At 54.9% G+C, this 22,857-nt stretch overlaps 1 protein-coding gene across 1 annotated transcript; it reads left to right on the forward strand.

The window, feature by feature from the left end:
* Positions 1-39: 39 nt before the first annotated feature.
* On the forward strand, positions 40-21,368 carry SAMM50 (SAMM50 sorting and assembly machinery component). The gene is made up of 15 exons (XM_001362433.4): positions 40-312; positions 4,728-4,838; positions 5,431-5,532; positions 5,887-5,974; positions 7,237-7,343; positions 9,956-10,086; positions 10,245-10,332; positions 12,612-12,740; positions 13,126-13,197; positions 13,615-13,701; positions 14,727-14,797; positions 15,944-16,011; positions 17,401-17,547; positions 18,111-18,252; positions 21,170-21,368. The coding sequence occupies exons 1-15, from the start codon at positions 292-294 to the stop codon at positions 21,213-21,215; spliced, it is 1,410 nt and encodes a 469-aa protein (XP_001362470.1). The 5' UTR covers positions 40-291; the 3' UTR covers positions 21,216-21,368.
* The last annotated feature ends 1,489 nt before the right edge of the window (positions 21,369-22,857 follow it).

Genomic DNA, 22,857 nt, shown 5'->3' on the forward strand with positions numbered 1-22,857 from the left:
CGCCGCAGGCTCCCACCCACATCTCTGCGGCATTGCGCATGCGTAAATCCCGGACTTCCGCCAGGACTTCCGGGACATGACTCTACGGACCAATAAGAGAGGGTGGCGCCGACGTAAAGCCCAGTATCATGGCCGCCGCCAGCACTCCTTGTTAATTGCTGCTCGCCTCAGTTTGAACGAAAGCTGCTCCCGCCGCCTAGCAGCAGAGCAGCCGCCGCGTGTTCCAATCGCCCCTGGGCCTAGTCCTGCGTCACCGCGGGGCCGCTTGCGCCCTTTCCCTGGGAGGGCGCCATGGGCACCGTGCACGCGCGGGTGAGGCGGGGCCGCAAGGGGGAGGGGGCGGAGGAAAGGGAGGAAGGGGCCGGACCCCAGCCACGCGGTACAGGAGGGGAAACTGAGGCTCGCTGTTTGGGGAGGTGGGGCGGGGCACAAAGTCGTCCGAAGTGCCAGAGTCATCACGACCCTCTTAAAACCTCGAACGAGGCGCTTCGTTTTACGGGGGGGGCGGGGAGGTGAAACTGAGGTTCGTCCGGCTCCTTCAGGAGCTAGACGTCCACCCATGACTATGGACACACGTGATGGGGCACATTCTAGTGTGTGGGACGGCGTGCACGTACGCACTCGTGTTTGTCTAAAGTGACAGCAGTAGGAGAGGCATTGTCTACTGTTGGGAACCCGAGAGTTAAAGCTGGGGCCGGGCAGCACTTGGTGATCGATCGATTGATTAATCTTAAATTCCCGGTTTTATTGATAAGGAAATTTGGGAATCAGAGGCTGGGAGGCAATGTCTTGGCAGAGGAGTTGGACCAGGGTCATCGGGAACAAATGACACGCGGGCAAATCCTATATTGATCAATTTGATTACCGTTCTGTATAAACCAATACACCGGGCTCTGCGTTCTCATTCTGGTCTTAACCCACCCTAACTGATCCTCCGGGGAATATTCTTGGCAAAGAGGCTGGAGAGGTTTGCTGGGCCCTTCTGCTGTCCATTTTACAGATGGGAAACTGAGGCAAACAGGATGAAGTGACTCGCCCAGAGTCACACACTTAGGAAGTGACTGAGGCTGGATTTGAACCGAGGACTTCCAGTCCCCAGATTTGGTGCTATCCCCCATGCCCCCCAGCTACCTCTGTAACCCCAGAGTGCTTTGTACACTCTGGGGTTACAGTTTCTCTTGTTTCAGATGAGGTAACTGAGGCCAACAGTTAAAAGAACTTGTCTAGGATCACACAGTAGTATCCGAGGTGGGATTTGAATCCAGAATCCCCTGACTCCAGGCCCAATACTCAATTCCCTGTTTGTCCTCCCCCCACACACACATACACTCTGTACACGCCAACCCCTCACTTTACAGATGAGGAAGCCGAGCCCTGGACAAGGGCAATGATTTGTACATGTATCTGAGACTGCATTCTGGCTGTCAGAGAGCTGCCTCCAGGAGGCATCTCCTCTTACAAAGCATCAAAGGTCACCTTCAGCCCTTCAGCTCTCCTGCCAGATAGGACCTGCCAAAGGGCCCTTGGTCCAGGCTCTTTGTCTATGGAGATGTAAGGCTGCCCTGCCCAAGGCATCTGCCAGGGCATGGCATCGAGGGCTCTGGAGTTTACCCAGATGTAAAAGGGTTCTAAGCATTGGTGCCACCCCAGAGAGTGCATGGAGTACATTCATTCCTGTGTGCTGTGACCAAGGAGTGTCAGCCTGAGTCACTACAGGGATGAGTCCAGCCAATGCTCCTAGCCCAGCCAGGAAGGCAGCTGTTCAGACTCTGCTGCAAGCATTCCCCTGGATATTAGATGACCACTCAGCGGGATTCCACAGCTTACTCTACCTAATGCTGGCATTTCATGGAGGAGGAAGCTAGAACCCACGAAAGGAGAAGTCATTTCCCTAAGGTCACACAGCAGGTCAGTGACTAAACTTGACTTCCAGGTAAGCCCAGTGTGCCAGTTTATTAGAGACCTTGGACAAGTCACATTCCAAACTTCAGTTTCTCATCTGTAAAATGGAGGTAATAATTGGACTACCCCCACCCATGGGGTCATGAAATCACATGTCTAAAGAACTTTGTGAACTCTGTGTGTGGGGAGTGCAATGTCTTGGCAGAGGAGCTGGGCCAGGCATCAGGAAACCTGGGTTTCATTTTGGCCATGCTGCATCCTACCTGTGTGACAGGACAAGTCACCAGTAACTCCTCAGGGCTTGTTACCTCACTTTTGACTCAAATGATCTATGGAGTCTCCTCTCCCTTGAATCCTATGCCATATACTGCTGCTAACTGGCCCAGTAACTGAAGAGATCAGTGAGCCCCCTGGGTCAGCTTCAGAGCAGAGGATGTGAGCCAATGCTGCTACTATTTGCACTGGGTCTTAGCTTGATCCCTTGAGGTCAAACCAACATTCTCCTTGTTTCTGCAGTTGGAGAACCCTGGAGGCCTGCAAGGAGCAGAAATTACTCTCCCAAGGTTGCCTAGGCCTCCCATGGGAATTGGGGTTTAGAAGTCAGGAGATGGGGGAGGTTTATGGAGGAGGCAGTTGAGGACTGACTGGTGGTCCCCCTTGAGAGAAGCATCAGAGGATACCCACAATGATTTCCAAGGAGGTTTCCTATCCCTTCTCTGTGATGATGCAGGTCGAAAGGAAGGTTCCATCTCAGGGAGAGGGAAATGAATGAGTGAAAAAGCAAACACTTATTCATTATCACATGTAGACCAACTGCTAAAGCCAAGGCAGTTCTGGCTTCCAGATACTTCCCTTCTAATAGTAGAGAAAGGCTGTTTCCTAGGGGTGGCTCTCTCACATCCCATGAGAAGTCCCTCTCATAAAAGTAAGTTGATACACCAACTGTCCAAGTGTAGTGACAGGGTTGATTGATACACTTCTAGTTCCTGAATGGAAAAAAGTGGGAGGAGAAGACTCCATGGTATTCAGTGAGAAGTCCAGCTAGAGCCTTGGGCTTGTGTTTAAGGATTTGTCTTGACGTGGTTCCTGGGCCTGGCATCTAGGGGGCTGGTGGGAAAAAGTCTTGGGAATGATATTGAGATGTGAGATCGTGGCTTACCATTGGGCAAGATGGGCTAGAAGGATCCAGGACAGAGTCTTGGGACATGCCCACAGTCATTGGATATGACTTGGGTGAAGATTCAGCAAGAAGTAGTGGTCAGGAGAAAGGTGCCTCATTCCAGCCTAGAGAGAAGAGGGCTATAAACACTGTTAAAGGCTACCCAGAGGTCAGGAATGGGAGGATTCTAGATTTAGCCATCAAGAGGGCACCAGTAATTTTGGCAAGAACCATTTCAATTGAATGATGAGGTTGGGAGCCAGGTTAAGCTGGGATTTAGAATTGAGAGAGTAGAGAAAGGGGAGGAGAAATAAGGGACATTTAGGTCAAGGGAGAGTTTTAAGAATGGGGAACAACACATGGGCATGTTTACATTTTTTCTATCTTTAAATTTTCTTTTCTTTTTAATATTCACTTTAAAAAAATGAGTTCTAGATGATCTCCATTCTTTATTACTGGCTGCTTCCTTGATGGCTACAAACTTGCCTATGGAAACTTGCACAGGGGAGGGGGCCTTACATGAAAAAAATGCTCTAATTCACTATTGATTAGAGAAATGCAAACTAATTCTGAGGTAACATCTCACACCTTATCCAGTTGACTAATGGTGACAGAAAACATAAAGGTCAGATGCTGGAAGGGATGTGGAAAGACAGGCACACTAATGTATTGTTGGATTTGTGAACTGGTCCACTCATTCTGAAGAACAATTAGAACCATGGCCATTGCCCCAGCAATACCACTATGTTTTATAAATTGCACAAGATTTAGCCATCTGCTTCCAGGAAAGAGGAGCCATCACCCCCTCTCTGGCTTCCCTTTCCTTCTTCCTGTTCTCAACCTTTTTGGTCATTAATTCTGCTCTGTCTCATCTGTCCTAATCCCCTGTTCATCCCTGCTCAAACCCTCCCTGGCTTGCTTCATCCTCCCCCCCCCCCCCCCCCCCCCCCCGGCCCCAAACACCTCAGATCCCAGGGAACTACTCAGAAGGGATGAGTCTTCACCCTTGCCCTCTTCTCAACTCCCCCAGGGCTGTTGGCCAGAACCCTCCTCTCTGGGGGCAGGGACTGGTTTGTAGGTGGGCATTTGGCTTGGCACAGTGCCTGGCACATCACAACCCCTCAGTCCATGACCCTTGGGTGATTTGGAGAATGTTCATTAGAGTAGTCAGGACCCTAATTAGAACTGAGGAGACCCTGACCATTGGCTTGGGATTGTAACTCATCAACTAAGCAATGACTAGAGGCTGTAGAATCTTCACCCCTTTCATTTCCAGATGGAGCAGCCTAGAAGAGGCAGCACTACCAGAGGACTGGCCCAGGTGCCATTGCCAGGCACCCTCACTCCTCCCTTTTTGTCTCTTGCCTTCTTTCTTCTCCTTTTCTTCTTTCTGTTTATGCCTCAGAACTCACTGCCTGGCTATCCAGCTCACTGCCAGTGTAATTCTGGTTGGGGAGCCCCACCAGCTGGTTCCTATGTACCAGGCTTGCTCTGACAAGCGGGGTTTGGCCTAGCAGCCTGTTTTGGAGGACGATTAATCTCCCAGTAGTGATTGCCAGTGGCATCAGGCCGCTGAAGCTGGTCTTTTGTCTGATAAACAAAGGTGCAGAACGTTGGCTTCTTTGGTTTGTATCTGCCTTTAGCCGGGGCTTCTTTTTCCATTCAGAGCTTGGAGCCTCTCCCGGTCAGTGGGCCTGATTTTGGAGGTTTGGGAGAGGAGGCTGAATTTGTGGAGGCTGAGCCTGAAATCAAGCAGGAAGTCCTGGAAAACAAAGATGTGAGTACCTTCCTGGGGGCCACGGAGAACAGAATTGGGGACTTTTGATGGTGTCTGAGGAAAGGGGGTCCATTGGTGTTTAGTCACTGAGAACCACCCCTGGGCCAGCCCAGAGGGCTCTCTTTCCTCCTGCCCTGTAAGCGGTGAGCCCAGGCATTCCCATTTGCAGATAAGAAAATTGAGTCCCAGAGGGAGAGAGGGATGGGGGCGACAGCAAGTGAGCTGGGTAGGAGAAGAACAACAGAGCTCAAGGGGGAAAAATTCGTTGTGGAACAGAATCTTCAGTGCAGCCTTTTGTGAAGGTAGGCTGATTCCCAGGGCCTGGTGCACAGGAGACTTTTTTTAAAAACCTCATTCATCTTAGAACTGAACTAAGTATCAGTTCTAAGCCAGAAAAACAGTAAGGGCTAGGTCATGGGGGTCAAGTGATTTGCCCAGGCTCACACAGCTAGGAAGTATCTGAGGTCAGATTTGAACCCAGGGCTTCCCATCTCTAGGCCTGGCTCTCAGTCTACTGAGCCACCAAGTTGCCCCCTACTAAAGGCATTTAGTCAATGTTTATTGACCAGCTGCTTCACTCTACTCTGCTCAGGTGGTGGTCCAGCACGTCCATTTTGAAGGCCTGGGAAGGACTAAAGATGACATCATCATGTATGAAATTGGAGACGTCTTTAAGGCCAAGAACCTCATTGATGTGAGTGTGTCGGGTGGTCTTAGCCCTCGGGACCATCCAGGAGCTGAGCCAGCACATGGTCATCTCCATCTTCTGGGGGAGAAAAGGGCCAAATGTGTGGTGGGAGATGCCAGGTGGAATAGGGGCAGGCCTCATGCCTGGGTCTGTCGGCATCATTGGTCCCTGGATGCAGTGTCCTGGTATATCCCAATTTCCCTCCACGGACCATGGGGGGCGCTCTGTGTGTGCCCCTGACCCCTGTGGGGAGCAGTTTGGGTGTAGAAGCAACCGTTATTTCCCCTGGCTTCCACAATGGGGTCCTTGGTCACTATCTGCTCCTTGGAGGTTACGAGGGTGCCTCTGCTCCTTTGACAGGTGATGAGGAAGTCTCATGAAACCCGCGAGAAGCTGCTCCGCCTTGGCATCTTCAGGCAGGTGGATGTTCTCATCGACACATGCCAAGGTAAAAAGCCTGCTCTTGGCTGGGGGCCTGTCAGACCATCAGGGTCAGGCGGCATTGGGGCTTTCACACACTCTTGTTATTTCCCCTCCTTCCTGGTGTGCCACACTGCTGTCCCTCCCTTCTCTTAGCCAGTTCCAGGGACAGGCAGCGGGTGAGGATGTGACTCCTGATGAACCCGCAGTAGAGGTGACCTGGAAGGTCATTACCTCCCCCTCCCCCCCAGATGGAGCCACCACCCGAATGCCCTGGTACCAGCAGCCTTGGCACCTCCTGAGGCAGCTGACTGGGTCTGGGCAGTGCTTCCACTCCCTTCCTCGAGTTCTGCCCTTAGGAGGCTCCCAAGGTCAGCCTGGGTGATCCAGAGGACTCTGGCTCCTGGACTTCCATACATGGTTCTGTGAAGATAGATTGTTTTATTGTGATTTAGCGAACGGACAGCCCAGATGTGTCCATGTCCAAAGGATGGGGCCACGAAGATGGCCAGGCAGCCAGGTGTTGGGGCAGATATAAAATGTGAGGTGGCAGTGCCCTCACAGGCCTGCTGATTGGAGGAGTCCCCTTGTGTACTCCTGTTCTCTTGAGGGCTTCACTGATTCTTTGTGACACATATCATTGTCATTTCTCCTCTGCCCTGCCTCCCTGATAACAAACCGTCTGGTCACCCAAAACCGATCCCCATGTGGTGTATGTTAGGCTCCTTTTCACTTGGAGCCTCCTTCTTGGTCAGCCGGAGGGGCATTTGGTTGTGCCATTGGTCAGAGTTCCTAAATCTTTTTTTTTTTTTAACTAAGCAATGAGGGTTAAGTGACTTGCCCAGGATCAAACGACTCAGAAGTGTCTGAGGCCTCATTTGAACCTAGGTCTTCCTGTCTAGACCTGGTATTCTATCCACTATGCCACCTTGCTGCCCTCCGAAGACTTTTAAAGTTGTTTTTCTCTCCAGCGTTGCTATTGTTCTTGTTTTCTTGGGCTTTGTCACTGGCCGCCACATCAGCAGGGACTTCCTGATGCCAGGCTGGGGGTACTGCCCACTGGGCTATCAACTGCCTAATGTTTGCAGGCTCAGAACAGTCTTTCCTTTAACAATGCTCAGAAAACAAGCCATTCTCCTGCCTGCAAAGATGTGTGCCCTGAGTGGGCGTACCCATAGGCCTGTTTCGTCTTGTATATTGATGAAGGGGCAGGCATCCTCTGTCTCCTAGCTTTTCATTGTGTGACCCAACACTGACCTCAGTTTACTTGCTCATCTGTCCCTCTTGTAGGAGATGATGCCCTCCCAAATGGCTTGGACGTCACCTTTGAAGTCACCGAGCTGAGGCGGCTGACAGGTAGCTACAACACCATGGTGGGCAACAATGAAGGCAGCATGGTACGTTTGAGTCTCCTCTCCTTCCCAGCCCTGGGGCTTGACCAGAAACATGGCAGAAGGGATTCGTTTGTGTTACCACTGCAAATGGTGGAAAGGGCTTTGGGTAGTTCTCATTTCACTGGCTCTGGTCCTGTCCTGCTGAATAAAATTCAGTCATAGAATGTCCAAGCAGAGAAAGACCGTAGTGGCCTTGTTCATCCCCTCCAGGTCCAGATGAAGGAGGGAAGGAAGGAGGGCCTGGCTTATCATCATTGAGGGAGGGAGGTGGCAGCAGAGCCCATCAGGAGCCCAGGACTGTCCCCACGTGTCCAGGCCCAGAGCTTGACTCCTTAGTGCTGGGGTGTCTGTCTGGGCCAAAGTAGTTGCTGCTCTAACTTCAACTCATTTTCCCTCTTTCGAAAATGAGGGAGTCAGCCTATGACCAAAGTCCTTCAGCTCTAAGCCCTGGGATCCTAGGACCCCGTGCTTCTCATTGGGGTACTCTGCTGCACCCAGATTCACCTTCTATGTTGACAAACCCACAAAAGAATCCAGTTTTTTTCTGCCACCCCTCCCCAGGTATCGCATTTTTTTTTTAAACCCTTACCTTCCGTCTTGGAGTCAATACTGTGTATTGGCTCCAAGGCAGACGAGTGGTAAGGGCTAGGCAATGGGGGTCAAGTGACTTGCCCAGGGTCACACAGCTGGGAAGTGTCTGAGGCCAGATTTGAACCCAGGACTTCCCATCTCTAGGCCTAGCTCTCAACACACTGAGCTACCCAGCTGCCCCCTAGGTATCGCATTTTTGTCAAGGTCCTCTTAGTGCTGGGCTCCCCATTTAAATAATACTTGATACCTCTAGAGTTGAATTTGCCCTTAGAAAGAATATTGTGAAACCTTCTGCATATCCCCCACCGTTTCCTGACCTCAGCCCTGCCCTCTGAGACAAACTGGCCAAAATAGTGGCCCAGATGTCAGGGTATACACAGGGTATACACTACCATCTCTGTGAGAAGCAGGAGACCAAGAACCTGCTTCATCCTTGCTCCTCTGGGCCTACAACAACTCACTTAAAGTGGACATACTCTTGGAAATTTCTTCTCATTTTTTTGCATCCATTTTTAGAGCTTTTCATTTTTTCCTTGGGGATTTTCATATTTGGCATTCTGGCTTTGACAGATCAGTAAGCACAAATATTTCTAAATCCAAAGAACAGAGAAAGAAGATGGGACATGAGACTGCAAATCTCTAGTTCTTAGATCAGCTCTCTTTTTGTCCTTACATTGGTAACAAGTTCGGCCCATTGGCTCCCTTCCTGTTCTGAGTGGCTACTTCCACCCCTGGACCTTTTTCCCCCCAGGTGGATGCATCTTCTAGCTGTTTCATGGATGCTCTTTGCTTTTTATATATTTTTTTCCCTTGGCCATCATCGTCAATAGATACCCTCTCTCACCCCTCTTAAAAAAAAAACCCAAACTCTCAAATCAAAAGCCTTCCCTTGTCGCAAATACACACATCCCAGCCAGCCAAATCCACGTGTTGGACACGTCTCGGGATGTCCACCTCCTTCCATACTTCTGTCTTTAGGACTTGAATGGATGCACACGGACACGTATGTTTAAGAACAGAAAAGCATTATCGTGCTCTGTAGTTGCAATAGAGAACTCCTGGGACTATAGCCTAACATCTCAAAAGACTGAGCCAATATGCCCTGGATTTTCTGCTTCACTGGAGGGCCTAGATAATCCCCAAAGACCTGTAGCCCAAACTTTGACTTTGAAATGGGATTTTGCCCTGATTTGTGGCATCTTAATTCTGGAAGCCAAATGATAGAGCCATCGTGTGGAGCCCCAATTCAGTCTTCAGGTGGGGGCTAGGGGTGGGGCTTCACGCCTCAGGAATCGGCTTTCCATGGAGCTACAGGATAAGGAAAAACCCTGTTGAGAGCCAGCCTTTGTATTTCACTGGTGAGGAAATGGAGTGCCTGTGAATGAAGCTGGAGGGGGGCCTCACTCCCTTGAGGCCTTGGGTTCGTGCCAAAGCCATCAGGGCCATATAGGCCCTTGCCTTTTCCACGTAGCGAGCTGATGGATGGATTGTTCCATTGGTGGTCTTGGCCCAGGCTTTCCCCAAGGACTGATTGGAGCATGCTTGTGGCTCTTCTCTGCCAAGCCCTGGTCCCATAGACAGACCATCTTGGACTTTGCTTGGGTCATGGCCAGTGCTGCTTAGTTCTTAGTGAATCACTTTAAAAAAATTTGTTTTTAAACCCTTATCTTCCATTTTAGAATCAATACTACATATTTGTTCCAAGGCAGAAGAGTGGTAAAGGCTAGATAATTGGAATTAAGTGGTTTTCCTAGGGTCACACAGCTGAGGTCAGTTTTGAACCCAGGACCCCTGTCTTCAGACCTGGCTTTTTATCCACTGAGCCTCCCAGCTGCCCTCAGGAATTGCCTTTTGATGATCATGGCCTGAGTGAAGACAGGACCGTGTTTGGGTGCCTGGCCTGACGGCTCCCAGGGTCTGGGACCTGCTTCCTGCGCTGGCCCTGGGAGCCTCTGGGGACCCTCCGGAGCTGTTCCCAGGGTCATTCTGGCTAGTCTGAGCCGAGTGCTTGTGTTCCCCTCCAGGTCCTTGGTCTCAAGCTCCCAAATATTTTTGGCCGTGCAGAGAAGGTGACTTTCCAGTTCTCCTATGGAACAAAGGAGACTTCTTATGGCCTGTCCTTCTTCAAACCACAGCCTGGAAATTTTGACCGAAAGTAAGGAATCCCGTGGGATGGACGGCTCATGGGGGCCGGTGCTGGGGTTGGGGGTGGGCTGAAAGCCGGGAGCTACCAAGGACTTCTGGGATTGAAGTCTGGGGTTCAAATCTCCATTTTGACACCAGCTCTGTCCCCACCCCCTCCTCATATCCTAGCTTCTCTGTGAACTTGTATAAAGTCACCGGACAGTTCCCGTGGAGCTCCCTTCGGGAGACGGACCGAGGCGTGTCAGCAGAGTACAGTGTGAGTAGCGCCTCAGGGGGGTCCCTGAGGAGAGGGTCCGGACGTGGACAGGAGCACCAGGGTAGGCGGGGAGGGAAGAGCACGGTGCCTGGGGCAGCAAGCAAGCCAAGCCAGTGATTACTGTCCAGGTGTCCTAGCCTGGAGTCTCCCCACTGTTGGCCCTGCTCTGGCTAGCCGGTCTCGACAGCTTCAGGGTCCCACGGAAGTGTCTTGGGAACATTGGTTGGGGGCGGGGTGCTGTTGGCACTAAAACTGATTCTATTGGTCCTGGCCCTGGGATCCTCCAAGCCCCCTCCCCTTGCCTGGGGTCCCCCTGTGCCTGTACCTCCTTCCCCGGGCCTATAGGCAAAACTCACCTTGTTATGGCCTTGACTCTCTTCTCTCCTTTGATGGAGGGGTCCAGAGGGGCAGCGTGTGGCGCCCCCCGCTTGGGCCCGAATTCTGCTGGGCCGCTGACCCTGGTACCGTACCTGAGGAGCTTTTGGCCCCTGCCTTGGTGGCATTTGGTGCCCAGTACAGGCTCCCCACAGAGAAGCTGCCTGCCCACATTCACTGTGAGCCTGTTCTGCCGGCCTTCTCCCCCCTCATGCCCCTCCCTTGCCCCCGTTACCCCAGGCCTGGGAAAGCCTAGGAATAAAGCCCAGGCACCCTGGACAGGCCCGTACGAGGCCGCATCTCCTGCCAGTGTGGAACCTCACGCACATGCACACACCCATGTGCTCTCTGGGCACGGGCTCGTCGACAGCTGGGGAAACCCGAGGAGTTAGGGTGAGGAATGACCTGAGAGGGGCATCTGCAGGTCCCTGGTGTCTGTGAGGCCTTCGTCCTGTTGGGCCTCTGATGGTATCGGGAGGGATGGAGAGGCTGTGCGGGCCTTACCGCAGCACCCTCTTCCCCACCAGGGACCCCTCATTCCTGGTTTACAGTTGGGGAAACTGAGGCAGACAGTGGCAAGGTGACTCACCTAGGGTCCCCCACAGCCAGTAACAGTCTGAGGAAGGATTTGACTATAGACCCAGGACTCCATCCACTCCTGCTATTTGTGAGAAAATTGGGGCTTCTGAAGGGAGACAAAAAGACTCCCCTGAGTTGTACAGTAGGCACAGGCTCTGCTGGATTTCTCATGGGGGGGTGTGTGAGTGTGTATGCAAGGCAGAAGCCCACTGGCCCAGCTCACGGGGAGGCCAGCCTGGCAGGGGCAGGCCTGGGCATTGGCAGGGGCCTGGACACCTCAGTCCTTGATTCCCAGCTCTGTTGCCGTGCCACTTTGGGCAAAGGTCCAAGGAAAGGCAGACCAGGCAGTTTAGTCTCTTCATGTTACCTCCATGGGCCTGATTTAGGAGGGACCTTTTGTGCATGTGCCCGCCATGGCTCTGGGAGGAGGGCCCACGAGCTGGGCACTAAGGAGCGGGCCTCCTCTTCTTCCTGTTGTTCCCCATATGGAAGACAAGCCACACTGTGAGGTGGGAGGGTGCCTGGGGCTCCTGGTGCCCACTGTGTCTGGGAGGAGGGCCCTCGAGCTGGGCACCAAGGGGAGACGAGCCACACTGTGAGGTGGGAGGGTGCCTGGGGCTCCTGGTGCCCACTGTGTCTCTGGGAGGAGGGCCCACGAGCTGGGCACTAAGGAGCGGGCCTCCTCTTCTTCCTGTTGTTCCCCATATGGAAGACAAGCCACACTGTGAGGTGGGAGGGTGCCTGGGGCTCCTGGTGCCCACTGTGTCTGGGAGGAGGGCCCTCGAGCTGGGCACCAAGGGGAGACGAGCCACACTGTGAGGTGGGAGGGTGCCTGGGGCTCCTGGTGCCCACTGTGTCTCTGGGAGGAGGGCCCACGAGCTGGGTACCAAGGAGCGGGCCTCCTCTTCTTCCTGTAGTTCCCCATATGGAAGACGAGCCACACTGTGAGGTGGGAGGGTGCCTGGGGCTCCTGGTGCCCACTGTGTCTCTGGGAGGAGGGCCCACGAGCTGGGCACCAAGGGGAGACGAGCCACACTGTGAGGTGGGAGGGTGCCTGGGGCTCCTGGTGCCCACTGTGTCTCTGGGAGGAGGGCCCACGAGCTGGGCACCAAGGGGAGACGAGCCACACTGTGAGGTGGGAGGGTGCCTGGGGCTCCTGGTGCCCACTGTGTCTCTGGGAGGAGGGCCCACGAGCTGGGCACCAAGGGGAGACGAGCCACACTGTGAGGCGGGAGGGTGCCTGGGGCTCCTGGTGCCCACTGTGTCTCTGGGAGGAGGGCCCATGAGCTGGGCACCAAGGGGTGGGCCTCCTCTTCTTCCTGTAGTTCCCCATATGGAAGACGAGCCACACCGTGAAGTGGGAAGGCGTGTGGCGAGAGCTGGGCTGCCTTGCAAGGACGGCATCCTTTGCGGTCCGCAAGGAGAGTGGACACTCTCTCAAGTCGTCTCTGTCGGTATGGATGTTCCTTTTCAGTGAAAGAGAGAGCTCAGGATGTGGTGTAGAGGGAGGCAAAAGTGGGGGTGCTGGTTGGAGAGAAGATAGGAGGCCGGGTGTGGGCTTCGGGCTCCCTTCCCTGTAGGGCCCAGGGCCCAAGACCAGTGTTGCCCATGCTGCCCAAGGAGGGATAGGAAGAGTCAGAAGGCCTGGAGGCGGACTCTGTATCACTTGGCAACCTCCTGCCAGGCAGTGGGGGCCTCCTTCACTTGTCTGTCCTCACCCACATCTCTTCCTCTAGCTGTGGTCTGAGGAGGGTGGGAGGATTAGCTCTGGCCCCAGAGGGGGTCAAGTGGGGGCCCAACTAAGGAGGCACTGCTGGGCCTCGTTCCCATTCCTTTCAGCACGCGATGGTCATTGATTCTCGGAACTCCTCCATCCTGCCAAGGAAGGGCACTCTGCTGAAAGTGAACCAGGTAGCCCCCGCACGTGTTGTGCTCTCCCAGGGCACTGGTGGGACAGGGCACTGAGCAGAAGTGTTTCTGAATGCCCCGTTTTATGTTTTGAAACTTGCCGGCCTGGTGCTGGGGGCTGAGCCCCTGCTCTCAGTGTGGCTCAGAAGCTGGGGTGGTTGCAGGCCCCTATCTGATAAGGGAGGGAAGCATTGCGCTTGGGGTACAGGCCGGGGCGCAGGTCCTGTGGGCTGGCAGCTCAACACACGGGCTGTGGGGCCTCGGGCTTGCTTCCCAGCTCCTCCTGTCGGGGGCCTCACTCTCCCGGTGTCCTCTAGTATCCCTGGGCTCTGGACTTCTCTGCGGGTTCACGCCTGCCAGGCCTTGGGGCCAGAGACGGACAGAGGGGCCCTTGACCCATGGGCTCTTGTCTCCAAACAGGAGCTTGCGGGCTACACCGGGGGAGACGTGAGCTTCCTCAAGGAGGACTTCGAGCTCCAGCTGAACAAACAGCTCTTCTTTGACACAGTGAGTGCCCGGGGACCCTGGAATCTTTCCGTTTATCCTGACTGTGACCAGAGGACTCTGTGTGCCCCCCAACCCCCTTCTTTTGGCTCGTCCTTGGGCCCAGGCCCTAAAAGTGTCATCTGTGGTCATCAGCCCTCGCCCCCACCCCTACCCCAGGACCTCTGGCCATAGACTGACCCCTGAGGCATGATGGGGCACAAACCACCCTGGTAGAGAGAGTGCCCGACCCCGTGACCCCATGGACCGCAGCACCCAGGACCATCCACAGGTTTTCTGGGCCAGGACCCTGGAGAGGTTTGCCATTCCCTTCTCCAGTGGATTAGGGGAACAGCTTAAGTGCTGTATCCAGCGTCACACAGCTAGTGAGTCTCAGAGGCTGGACTTAAACTTGGGTCCTCCTGGCGCCAGGCCCAGCGCTCTGTCCCCTGCGCCTTTTAGCTGCCTGCTGGGGAGCAACCACCTTTAGGAGGGTGGGCTTATGACACAGGCTCTTTTTGGACCGGGCTCCGGCCCCTCCCCCATCTCCAGGGTGCTCCGTGTGACACTGAGGAGTGTGGTCACTTCAGGGTGCCCCAAGCTGGGCCAAGGGGGGTGGGCAGAAAGTCCCTGAATCCCAGGCCCTTGGGAGAAGTGGCTGGGACCTGAAAGACCCCCTGGGCTGGCTGTGGCTTTGCAGGGTCTGGTGAATCAGGGGATCCCAAAGGACTGTTGACGTTTGTGGGATTTCCTAAGCCTGGGGCTGAGACACACACATGGGTGCCCATTTTGTGGATGAGGAAACCAGGGGGACACAAGGGGAGGGTACTTTGGCCCACCCAGCCTGGGCCCGCTTTGTCCAGGGCCTTCCTCACGCCAGGGACAGCTCCTCCAGAAGGAGGCTGCACTGAGGACTCTCCTTTAGGCCACACATCCAGCATGCCTCATCCGTGTGCCCAGCATGTGCCCACTTGGCATGCAAGCCCTCCTGTGGTGCCTGGGCGCTTGCAGAGGGGCTTGAAGCAGCTGGCCTCCCCATGTCTTTGCAGGTTCTGTCCGGCTCTCTCTGGGGTGGGATGTTGGTGCCAATTGGAGAGAAGCCGTCGTGCATCGCCGATAGGTAGGTTTGGCCTGTGAGCCTTGGGCCGTCTTCCCTTCTCCCTTTGCCGGGATTTTTTTGGTAATTTGTTGTTTTTGCCTCACCTCCATTCCCAAGGAGGTCCCCCCTCAGGCTCCCCTAGAGGCAGCTCAGGCAGAGCTTGGCAGTGGGCCCCCGGCTCCATCCCCCCACAAAGCAGCACATTCCTTGGAAGCCAGGACCTCGCCTGCTCTGACGCCCCCCACCCCTCTGACCTTGGATGAGTCACTTCCCCACGTGGCCTTGGTTTCTTGTCTGTCAGTCCAAGGGCTTGGACTGAGCCCTCGAGCTCCCATCTTCCTCTGCTCTTCTCCAGGGCCAGGCCTGGTCATTGTGATGCCCCAGATTAATGGCTGTTTTAGCGTCTCACGTGGGCAGGCCTCTTGGACGCAGCCACCCTCATTGCAAGGCCCCTGGTGGGTCATTGGCTTGCCCTGGGAGGCCAAAGGGCCCCCCAGCCACTTTCTGAGCTGCTGAACGAGGCCCCTCGGGCTTCCTGTCAGGGTCAATGCTTCTGTGGCCCACAAAGGAGGGGAGATGTTTCTCCCACCTGCCCCGGGGCCAGTGGACACACAGGATTCCCTCGAGAGCCTGAGCTAGGAGTCGGTGCCTGCCAGGCTGTAGCACCTTCTTGAAAAGGGAGCAGGGGAGGCCTACCCAGTCAGGAGATTGAGAGAAAGCGCCCCCATTCTCATGCTCTTGGGGGTGTGCTCTGGGCCCGTGGCCTTTGTGAGACTCTGGTGTTGGGGTGTGAGGAACCTTGGAGAAATCCCTCGCCTGGCCGACGGGTGGACGGAGAAAGAGCAAGAAGCAGGCCTGCCCTGCTCCGCACGGCCTCTGGGCTGGCACCAGAATGACTGAAGGCCCAACTGGGTGAGAAATGCCTGTCGTTTTTCAGTCCTGAACTCTTAGGGGTGGCCCCTTCTCCCCTCCTCAAGTGACTTGTCCAGGGTCACACAGACACCAGGTATTGGAGGCAGGATCAGAACCCAGGGCTTCCACGCTGCTTCCTGGACTGACATTTTTCCCAGCTGGCTGTACTCATGCCCTTGGGCCAGCCTGTGTTTGTGGCCCCCCTACAGATGCAACTGGTTTCACTGAGTGACAAAGGCTCTCTTGTCTCTTTAGGTTCTATCTCGGGGGGCCCACCAGCGTCCGTGGCTTTAGCATGTACAGCATCGGACCCCAAAGCGAAGGTGGGTTGGGCCTCTCTGCCTCCTCCTGGGACATCGCAGACTTCCCGTGTTGGGTGAATTCGGTCCAGACCAGACTGTGGTTAGGAAAGCAGTCAGAGGGCTCCCCCTTCCCCCCCCCCAATCCCACCGTTTCTTTTGGGCTCAGAGAGATAAGGCTGGGGAATGTGGCCCCGAGTCCCTGTGCCTCCATGTCCCTGACTTCACACTTGCCCTCTCCATCTCCTGTCTACCCGGGCTCCTCCTGCCCTGGCTGCCAGCCCAGGGGCCCCAGGAGCTTCCCTGTCTGGTTCTGGGGCCTCCCCTCTGCGCCTTCAGCGTCTTTGAGGGAAAATGGCTTCTTTTAAGCTGCTTCTCACCTGTGGCCTGCGGCAACCAGCCAACCCCAGCTACAGTCACTTGCCACATTTGGGGGTCCTGGTGAAGGGGATGAGCCAGGAAGAGCAGGCCCAGGACCACGCACCGAGAGGTCCCTGCCAAGCCCAGGCTACAGGCCATCCCAGGCCCAAATCCCACTTTGGGAACATCTGCCTATGAGACCCTGAGCAAGCCACGGAGGTTCTGGGGACTGCAGAAGGTTGACAACTGCATTGTCCTGAGCAGATGTGGGTCCAGGCCTCCCACGTTCACTCACTATCTCTGTCTGTCTCTCTCTCTGTCTCTGTCTCTCCCTCTGTCTCTCTGTCTCTGTCTCTATCCCTCTGTCTCTCCCTCTGTCTCTCCCTCTGTCTCTCTCTCCCTCTGTCTCTCTGTCTATCTGTCTCTCTCTCTGTTTCTTTCCCTCTCCCCCTCTCCGCTCCACTTTCTCCCCCTCTCCGCTCCCCTTTCTCTCTCTATCTGTCTGTCTCTTTATCTCTCTCCCTCTCTGTCTCTGTGGTCCCCCACCCCCTTTCTCTCCTGTCTCTCTGGCTCTCTGTGGATCCCGCCATCTGCATTTTTATTTATTGGCTTTGGCCTTCTTGGTTCTTCCAGGAGTGTCCAAGCCCCCTCAGTCTGGGGTGGAGGCACCTCCTCTGGGATCAGGCCTCTCTGGGGGGCTTCTCTTTGCTCACACGCGCCCCTCCCCACTCCCTGAACTGTGAGCAGGCCCTGCCCATCCTCCCCACCCCTGTCATTGTTTGGTGTCGCCGAGCTCTGGGTTTCAATGTGGACTTCTGGAGGGCAGGCCCAGGCAGGTGCTCAGATAGTGCTGTTTCTCCCCTCCCTTCGGAGGGCCTCTTGCACTCACAGACTCGCTTCCCCCTGGCCCCCGAGGCTCAGCTTTGGGCCCTGGGCCCGAGTCCGCCTCGTAGGCAGCGAGTGCCGGGTCGGGGGAAGGGGGTCCACTGTGCCAGGGAGGGAGTCGGTGGCTCTGGCCCGCTCCCCCAACATGTCCTGTGTGTCCCCGTCTAGGCGACTATTTGGGGGGAGAAGCCTACTGGGCGGGCGGCCTACACCTCTACACGCCCCTGCCCTTCCGGCCCGGCCAGGGCGGCTTCGGGGATCTCTTCCGGACTCATTTCTTCCTCAACGCGGGAAACCTTTGCAACCTCAACTATGGTAAGGCCAAGCTATTCCTGGAGAGAACGTGCCGCTCCTGGGGTTGCTGTTCCTCAGGGCTTCGCAGCGGGTGGGGGGAGCCTGGATGAGCCACAGAGGAGCACATGGTCTGGGGCCTCTTCTCTCGTGTCACGTGACCCTCCTCCAGGGCTCAGGCCTGTGTGGTGCTCAGGGCCGGGAGGCTGCTTTGCCTGCTAGGCCTGGGCGGCCCCGCTCTCCACCCCAGTCGGAGGCCGGCCTTTGGTCCGTGGATCGTAGCTGGGAGTGATGAGAAGACGGGCCCTTCTCCACGCTCACGGATGGCTGTGGGGCTGGCAGCGGGTAGAGCGCCATTGCTGTAAGCACCAGCGCCAAGGCCAGCTAGCGTTTCTGGGCACCTCCTTGCCGAGCACCGACAGTTGTTCTCTCGGCAGCCCTGTGAGGCAGATGCCCTCGTCGTCCCCATTTCACAGATGGGGAAGCTGAGCAAACGGGGGGCTCATCCAGGGTCTACCTGACCAGTAGGCCTTGCATTTCTGCTCCCACCCTGTGACACGGACAACGGGAAATCCTTTCCTCTTCAGGGGAAGGCCCCAGAGCTCATCTGCGCAAACTGGCCGAGTGCATCCGCTGGTCGTACGGTGCCGGCATCGTCCTCAGGCTCGGGAACATCGCCCGGCTGGAGCTGAATTACTGCATCCCCATGGGCGTGCAGAGGGGCGACAGGTAAGCCGGCCGGGGGCGCCGGGCTCTGGTCCCGGATGTCTGTGGGCCAGGGGGCGCTCGGGCTCCCATGAGGGAGGAGACGCTCGCCTGTGGCTTCTCCCCATGCTGGGAAGGACCAGGCCTGGCCGGGGCAGGAACTCTGGCATTCGACTTCTCTGTGCAAACACACTTTGAGCCCCAGTGACCCCGATGGTCTGGTACACGAAGCTCGTTCTCTTCTCTTGGTGCATGCCAGTGGGTGCTGCTCAGGCCTTCAGGGTCCAAGGAGCCAGCCCGGCCCCCGACCTCGTTGTTATTGGGCCGCAGAGTGGCGGGGGGATAGAGCTCTGGGCCTGGAGGCAGGGGGACTCCTTCCACAGTCAGATCTTGGCTCAGTGACCCTGGGCCAGTCACTGCACTCTATTGGCCTCATGTTCCTCAATGGGAAAATAAGCTGGAGATGTCTGCCAAAAAGTCTTAAAATGGAGTCAGATGCAACCAGAAATAGAGCAGGGGTTGGGCCTGGGCCAGAACCCCCCAGCCTCAGTGTCCACTTTCAAGTGGCCAGGTCAGCAGCTCGGGCTCTCTTGGTGCTTGGTCATCTCTGAGAGAGCCGGGGGGGGGGGGGGGCAATCAAGCTCCTGGTGGCGGCCAAGGACCGTTGGCTTCCCCCCTTATCCCTGTTTTATCTGTGAGGCTCATGCCATGCAGCCATGGATGTCCAGTCAGACCGAGTTTGGGGGAGGAGCAGCCAGAACCTGCAGGGTGGAAAGGGCCGCTGCCCTCCCCCTTCCTCCCTCTGTCCCTCTCCCTGGACCCGGTGACTTCTGGTGTCAGTGCACTCCTCAGAGGACCTGTGGGCTCACCGCTTCCTCACAACCTGACCGTGCCGGGGCTGGGCCGCAATGGTCTGTCTGCGTGTTTTCCCTCTTCTCTCGTGAACGAGCTCCGCAGGGTGGGCTCTGACCGCCGTCACTTGGCACTGGCTGGTGCTGTGTTTGGGCTCTGTGCTTTGCCACCAGTTTCTCCAGACGGCTTTGTGTCCCAGCAGAGGAGGACGCTCCTTTTCAGAAGCCTTCAGGAGCACAGGGTCAGCCTGTGAGCACATTAACAGGGCCTCGTCACTCGGGGCTTGGCCTTCAAGGCCCCATAGGAACGGCTGATGCTGCCACTGGCTCCTCCTGCCACAGATGGGGCCCCGGGCCTCGCAGCTCTGACTGCTTTATCACTCTGGCTCCCACACGTGTTCTCAGCCCCATGATTCAGTGCCAGGGCGGTCCTTGCACCCTGGCCGAGGTCAGGTCGGCCTCCTGGGCCCGGGGCTACAGCTGGCCTTAAGATGATCCTTGGTGAAACCCAATTAGGACTCACAAGCAGCCTCGGAGGGGCCAGTGCTGAACCTGGCTGGCTTCTGCCGAGCACCTCGCAGGCTTGGGGACAGAAGAGACCGAGAGAGCCCTCGTGGGTCTGTGGGCAGCGGGCAGGCTGGGAAACTGGGAGACTCGACCTCGAAGCTGCCCTGCGGGCCTCCCCTCTGCTGACCCTTCCGCTCCAAGATGCTCGGGTTTCTGGCTGTCATGTTTTTGCAATCTGCAGCCTTTCTGGTGGCCACTTGGGGTCAGTGTTCTCTAGGAGTTCTGTAGCCCGACTCCCCAGGGCCAGTGGCCGGGCCTTGAGCTTCTTTCATGGATGATGTCGCCCCTGGATGGCTTTCCGCCTGGAAAGCATGTGGCAGGATTGGGCGCCCAAAGCACTTGGCCCCCTCCCAAGGAAGGGGAGCGATTTGGAAGTGAGAGGCGGCTCGGGAGGGGGATGCTCTGCTACCATTTTGGAGGCGTGTTGGCCATCCTCAAGTGGTTGCGCCTCAGTAGACCTTCCAGCCCCAGCTCATGAATGACGGCTGCTTATTGGTGGGTTATCACAAGAGCTTGTAAGCTGGAGAGAAGCGTTATTGCGACAAGGAGACTTGGGGTCTAAGGCATGAAGAGTTTGGGGTTAGGTTGTCTGCCAGGATCGATGAAGCGCCTCTCTGCCAGGCATTGCATCAAGTCACAGGGAGCCCAAGGAGGTGAAGGATAGCCCCTGCTCCACAGTAGACGCGGCTGCTTTGGGGGTCCCAAAGCATGAGGAGGACAAAAAGACCATTGGATTCCCCATTAAGGAGCATTCGTCCATTCCTTAGAGAGCAGATTCTGTGGCGGGAGACGATCAGAAGCCAGTCTGGAGAGAGTTCAGAGAGGAAAGATGGTGGAGGCCCCCAGTGTAGATGGCCTCAAGGAGGTCGGGCTCCAAAGGAAGAAAGATACGGATGTTAGCTGGTGGGGAGGGACAGGTCCAGTGAGGACGGAGGAGGGTTGGGAATGACTATTTGTCAGCGACAGGGAAGCAGCCGGGGGACTGGGGAGGGCCGAGATGGCAGAGCAGGCAAGTCTGGAGGAGTGGGTGGAGGATGAGGTTGCTTAAGCAAGGAGAAGGATTTAGCCTCGGCTAAGGGAAAGGCCACCTGAGAATGTGGCCTTGGGACAAGAAGAGGTAGTTGGGGATTGAAGAGAGGAGGAGGGAGCAGTTGGCAAATGGTCTGTCATTTTCCGCGAAATGTGAGGCAAGATTCTCGGGTGAGGGGCTCACAGGCTCAAGGCCGTGCAGCCGGGGCCCAGGCCCATGATTAGTGGGCAGCCACACTGTTTTGCCCTGAGAGAACCTCTGATGAACACCATTCCCAGATGATGAAGCCACTCTGGGTTGGATTACAGAACTTGGAAATCACATTAAACTGCAGCTTCTGGTGGAAACTCCTCAAGATTTGTAGAATCGGTTGTCTTGGGATTTTCCTTGGCCTGTTTTCAGTGCAGTTTCATGCTTAGGAGCATGGAGGTAACTTGGTTGTAGCTGTTTTGTGCTGGCGCCTCACGTCTGACGTGTGTGTTTTTCATTTCAGGATATGTGATGGTGTTCAGTTTGGAGCTGGGATAAGATTTCTGTAATTTTGAAGAAAAACCCAATCCTGTTGCTACCCACAAAAGCTTTGGAATAAATCACTCATTGCTATCCACTTTTTACTTACGGTCTCGATCTTTATGTGATTATTTAACTGCAAATTTTACAGGAAATGGCACTAATAAATTTTAAAAATACTATTCCTTTGGTTATGCTGTGGCTGTGATTTCCTTAAAAGAGTGGTCTATATGTGGCCACGTGGCCACGTGCAAATGGGGAGTTCTGGAGGTTGTGTCGAGTCACACAAGCAGGCCCTACCACGTACGGCAAAAGAGCTTTGAAGACTCTGTAGGTCTCATCGAGACAGTTCAGCCAAGTCCAGAGAGGTTTCTCCAGAAGGCTAGCCTCTAAGGGAGGCCATTTTTTTTTTAGCCAAAACAAAGCAGAAAAGGATACCAAGATGCATCGGAGCTGCTATTTATATCAATGGAAAGAGAACTTGCAGAGAAATCACAGATTTTAGGGAGTATTAAAAGTGGTGTTCACCAGGGCTTTCCCCACAGGCTATGTTCAATTGTTTGAAATATGTGAGAGGGCCTTGTGTAATTATAGCCCCATGTGTGCCCACAGAAGCTGTTAAATGTGCTATTTCCAAATACTTTTATTTCTGGATTGCCATTTCTTAGTTTTTGAGGAACGATGGAAAGTATCCCAGCCTCAGAGGGAGGAAAAATGCATTCAAGCTTATGCTTGGCCACTTTATAGCCTTGGGCAAGTCATAGAATCACAGATTCTCAGAATTAAAAGGAATCTGGGGTAGCTAAGCAGTACAGTGGATTGAGAGCCAGGCCTAGAGGTCGGAAGTCTTGAGTTCAAGGATGGCCCCAGGTACTTCCTAGCTGTGTGACCCTGGACCTTGCCTAGCCCTTGCTACTCTTCTGTCCTAGAATTGATTCTAAGACAAAAGGTAAGGGTTTTAAAGAAGAAAAATGTAGAATGTAAAGAGACTTCAGAGGTCACCTAACCCAGTTGAGTGTGTAGAGGAATCACCTCCCTGATGTTCTTCACAGATGGCTATTCAGGCTCTGCTTCAAGACCCACTGTGATGAGGAACTCATTACCTCCCAAGGTATCCTATTCCACTTTTATTATTAGGAAGTTTTTCCGTACAGTGAGCCCAAATCTCCCATTTTGCATCTCGTACCATTTTTCTTGATGCTGTCCTTTGGGTCTAATTCTTTTCTATAACAGCCTTTAGAGTTCTTAAAAATAGCCGTCACGTTCTCGCCCCCCAAGTTTTTGTTTGTTTGTTTTTTCCTAACTGGTCTTATATTCTAATCCACTCAACATCTTTGTCACTCTCCTGGACTTGCCCCACTTTGTCCATGTCGTCCAAAGGAAAGCCAGTGCTTGATGTCCCCAAGTAGGCCATTGGACGCTGTAGCCATCACCCTTCCTTCATATCAACTAAGGTCATGTTAGCTTCTTTTACTGGCCACCTCGTCCTGTTAACTGGAATCTCCTAAGTGTTATCCCATCATTTGAACCTGTGGAGATCCAGTCTATGTGCAAGACATCGTAGGTGTTAGGGATACAGAGTCGAAAATGAAATAGCCCCCGCCTTCAGCGAAACAGTGCTTATGGAGAAGTGACGTCACCCACCCAGTGTACTTCAGAGGGGAGAAAGCA

The sequence above is a fragment of the Monodelphis domestica genome, chromosome 5 (assembly GCF_027887165.1).
Source record: "Monodelphis domestica isolate mMonDom1 chromosome 5, mMonDom1.pri, whole genome shotgun sequence".
In the NCBI taxonomy this organism is placed as follows: domain Eukaryota; kingdom Metazoa; phylum Chordata; class Mammalia; order Didelphimorphia; family Didelphidae; genus Monodelphis; species Monodelphis domestica.

Bases quoted from the DNA above. Each gene is read 5' to 3' on its own strand.
- SAMM50 (XM_001362433.4), top strand. From the start codon at position 292: ATGGGCACCGTGCACGCGCGG. The intron at 12,741-13,125 runs GTATGGATGTTC...CATTCCTTTCAG, and splicing joins CTCTCAAGTCGTCTCTGTCG to CACGCGATGGTCATTGATTC. The intron at 16,012-17,400 runs GTGGGTTGGGCC...GTCCCCGTCTAG, and splicing joins CATCGGACCCCAAAGCGAAG to GCGACTATTTGGGGGGAGAA.